The 3,719-nt window shown below is 38.7% G+C and overlaps 1 protein-coding gene across 1 annotated transcript in view; it reads right to left on the bottom strand.

Annotated features, from left to right (window-relative positions):
* The window catches only part of dstyk (dual serine/threonine and tyrosine protein kinase), a 25,467-nt gene that overhangs the window by 7,192 nt on the left and 14,556 nt on the right, over positions 1-3,719 (bottom strand). The window contains exons 5-7 of the mRNA XM_014006338.1: positions 1,503-1,741; positions 1,238-1,321; positions 968-1,144 (exon numbers count right to left, since the gene is read on the bottom strand). Coding sequence (XP_013861792.1) covers positions 968-1,144; positions 1,238-1,321; positions 1,503-1,741 — 500 coding nt within the window. The remainder of the gene's footprint in view (positions 1-967; positions 1,145-1,237; positions 1,322-1,502; positions 1,742-3,719) is intronic.

Below are 3,719 nucleotides of genomic sequence, written 5' to 3'. Positions count from 1 at the left end.
ATCTACGTGGAAAATGAAAAGTAAAAAGATGAAGCAACTGGACTTGTGTTTTGGAGCTGTAAACACAGCGAGACTTGAGGTTAGTGTCTTATCGATCCTTCACCCCCTCCTCCTGATGAAAAAGTCAGATGAATGTGACATGAGCGTTCACACTGCAGTCACTTTGAAAACATCWGATATATATCCGATTTAAAACCACTGAAACGGCCTGGGTCGGATTTGAAAAAATCGGATTTGCCTCGTTCAGACTGTCATAAAAAAATCGGATATGAGACAGATGGGTCAAAAAAAAAAAGATCGGGTTTGTCTGCAATGTGAGCGTAGCCTTTGAGCCTCAGTCAGAAAAAACTGGAGGGTTTTTATACTTTTGGCCTGAGAGGAGGACAAAACAAATMGTGGATTCAGGTGCTCTGTAAGAGGAGTGGTGGTGACCAGCCGCAATTATTTTATGAAGCCAGAGGAAGACTTCCCAACGTTAAATCTGTCCTGGCTGAAAGTGTTGTTGCCTCCTTCCACAATCCTACKTAAAAGCCTGCTTGGTATGAAAGTCCCACCTACATAACCTCACAACTCACCAACAGGCTGTCAATCACAGAGTAACACTGTTTAAAGCCTCTAACAACAAAATGAAACTTAATTTATTTTATTACACATAACTGAACTTACAGCAGTAAGGTAGAAACAACATAAATCAACAAAAATCAAGATCTGGAGAAACTAAACTGTATTTTTATTTTAATCAGGAAAATATCCTATCATTTAAATGGAGGGGCAGGGCTTAGCGATTAGTTAAATTTTAGATTTAAAGCATAAAATAAAATTAGTAGAGCCACTAAAAAATAAAGTTGTCTAAACTCCTGTTAGTTAAAAAATACCAAATAAAAAAATGTGAATTTAGTGGGAAATTACTGACAATGATGGCAGTCGTGTAAACAAACATGAAATGAAAAAAGAACTGAAACGTAACCTGGCGTAAAGAAGCGGCGAAGGCCTCGTGCGAGCTGTTSAGTCGGGTTCTGAACTGGGAGCAGATGCTTCGAGCCAGCTTGGCGGCGCTCAGGCTTTCTATGGCATCCTGGGCGACTTTTCGCTTCCACTCTGGAGTGATGGCGGGCGTGTTGACAAACGTTATCCTGTGGATTATCTGCAGGAGGGGCAGAGGAAACGCGTTACGACTCCCCGCCAAGGACATCATCAACCACTGCTCGTTGTCACCACTCCATCTCTGAAAGCTGACCTGCTTGATTTGTTCCCAGACGAATCTTGTGACAGAAGACCCTGAATGAAAGGTGACCTCCACATGATAGGCAGCATTTAATAACTGTGACAAACCAGAGATGAGCAGAGTTTTTATAAATGTTATCTAARTGTCCAGAGGCCTCAGGCCAGTCTGATCTCATTTTACCACTTGTTCCTGAAAGCACCTCAGACACAAAAACATGAGGTTATTTAGTCACTTCAGAGCYTTTTGAGCGCTACATTAATTAACTCCTCCCCCTCACCTGTTTCAGATGATTAGATGTGATGTTGTGAACAGAGGAGTCGATGTTGGATTTCTCCAGGCTGCTGAGACAACGCTCCAGGGTTCCCACAAAGCTCTCCCTCAGATAGTCCACAGAGCTGATTAGCTTGTTCGCCACGGCCTGATTCAAACGCAGCACTATCAGCTCCTGGATCGAGTTGATGCAGGACTTAATTTCCTTTGACGTAACCGGCTCTCCGTTGGTCGTTACGATGATGTCTGCAGATAAAAAAGGAAGTTCTGTGAGATAATACGCAGCATGTGGAAGCGGTTAGCGCAGAGAAACACTACGGATGTCATGAGAGATTCATCGGACGTTGAAAAAAAATGTTCTGAAGCGCCGTTTCCCCAAACAGTGTGTCTGAGAACAATGAAAGGATTTATGCCGTTAAGATGAAATAACATAAAGCTGAATTAATGATGGTGAAGACTTGAAGTCTTGCAGTTTTTTTTCACAAATGAGATAATCCTGAGTTTGCTGATATGTATTCGTTACTACAGTGTTAAACTACGATCCTCTCATGATGAACTGGTTGCATGTGTGAGATCTGTTGGCACTCAGTTTGTGTTGAGGATGACTCTCAGCTACTACCACACCAAACTTTAGCTCAATATCTGTAAGACTGGCAAAGTTAAAACCATTTTTGTGTTTAGTAATAATCCATGTATGGTTCGTTCTTCGGTTTTTCTGTTTCAAAATAAAACGAGAGAAAAGTAACAAAAAAAATCGGGGTTTTTTTTTTTTTTTGTTTTACAACTAAATTCAAAAATGACAACTGCAAAAAATAGACGGCTATGAATCCTTGTATAGTTTTTTTAAATAAATAAAAAATAAAAGAAAAATGAATAATCGGGAGTTTTTTCAAATTTTTGTTTTAAAACTAAATGCAATAAATCACAATAGCAAATTTTTAAAAAAGGTGACATATTTTCTTGTTATTTCACATTTTAAAAATTAAAGCAAAAACAAGCTTTACGTTTTGTTAGAGCATCATTTGTTACTTTTTGGCGGAACTGGAAATCATCATAGCCTGAACTTCTGGAGCATTACGTTTTCACTTTGCACTATAGAAACAGACAAAAGTCCTATTTAGATGAAGTTGATCTTCCTGTGAACAAAATTGCTTTAATATACCAAACTATGCAGAATATGGTTCGAGTGCAGCCACTGCCAACATTTTTGGGAATATTTAAGTTTTTAAGCAGTCATCTTCAGCCACTATAACAGGGGTAGGCAATCCTGGTCCTCGAGTGCCGCTGTCCTGCATGTTTTACTTGTTTCCCTGCTCTAACACACCTGATTCAGAGACTGAATTACCTCTTCCAAGTTCTGCAGAAGCCTATTAATCACCATTCAATCAGATCAGGTGTGTTGGAGCAGAGAAACATGTAAAACATGCAGGACAGCAACACTCGAGGACCAGGATTGGCTATCCCTGCACTATAGACTCTCTTTGACGACTTCTGTACTTTCCGGTATCGCTACATATGAAAACAGCCTTATATTTTATTTTGGATTTAAAATATGGATTTTTTAAATTCAATTACACATTTTTACATTTACAACGTGGTTGTTTTCTTTTTGCAATTTTATTTTGAAATGAAAAAACAAGCAACACATCTTGAAAACTGACTCTAAAGGATAATTAGTTGTAGAGGAACATCCAATGAGTGATTTTCTGAAAGCTTCATTAAAACCTGTTGAATATTTCATAAGGTAAATGTTGCTAACAGAAACAAACAGGCAGCGTGAACCTAATAAAACAAGAACTTGTTTAAACTTCAGCGCTCTGTTTCAGTAGCTAGATGAGGTCATTGCTGTGATGAGATAATCAATCAGTAACAGTGAAAAAACTGCATTTGTCTGGTTTTWTATACTGATGAAGGTAAAACAGACCAAAGCTCAACCCTTCAACTGTGTTTTACTTCAGAAAGTCACTCCAGATAACCTGCTTCTCAAACGTAAACAAACAGGAGTATCGACGACGGCGGTCAATGAAAAAGTATTTTTTCCCCTCAGCTACAGAACAGTTGAGTCAGACGGAGCTAAACTTTGTGGACATGTTGAAAGATCCAGCCAGTTCTGCTGCCCACAAAAACAAAAGACTTTAAATAGTTCAGGCTGGAAATCTCTGATCAATAAGAACCAGCTGCACATTAAACTCTACACAGAGTTAAAAAAAAAAAAAAAAAAAAA

This window comes from Austrofundulus limnaeus, unplaced genomic scaffold (genome assembly GCF_001266775.1).
Source record: "Austrofundulus limnaeus strain Quisiro unplaced genomic scaffold, Austrofundulus_limnaeus-1.0 Scaffold35, whole genome shotgun sequence".
In the NCBI taxonomy this organism is placed as follows: domain Eukaryota; kingdom Metazoa; phylum Chordata; class Actinopteri; order Cyprinodontiformes; family Rivulidae; genus Austrofundulus; species Austrofundulus limnaeus.
Note: the sequence above shows the minus strand (reverse complement) of the source record. Positions and strands in the feature narration are given on the sequence as shown.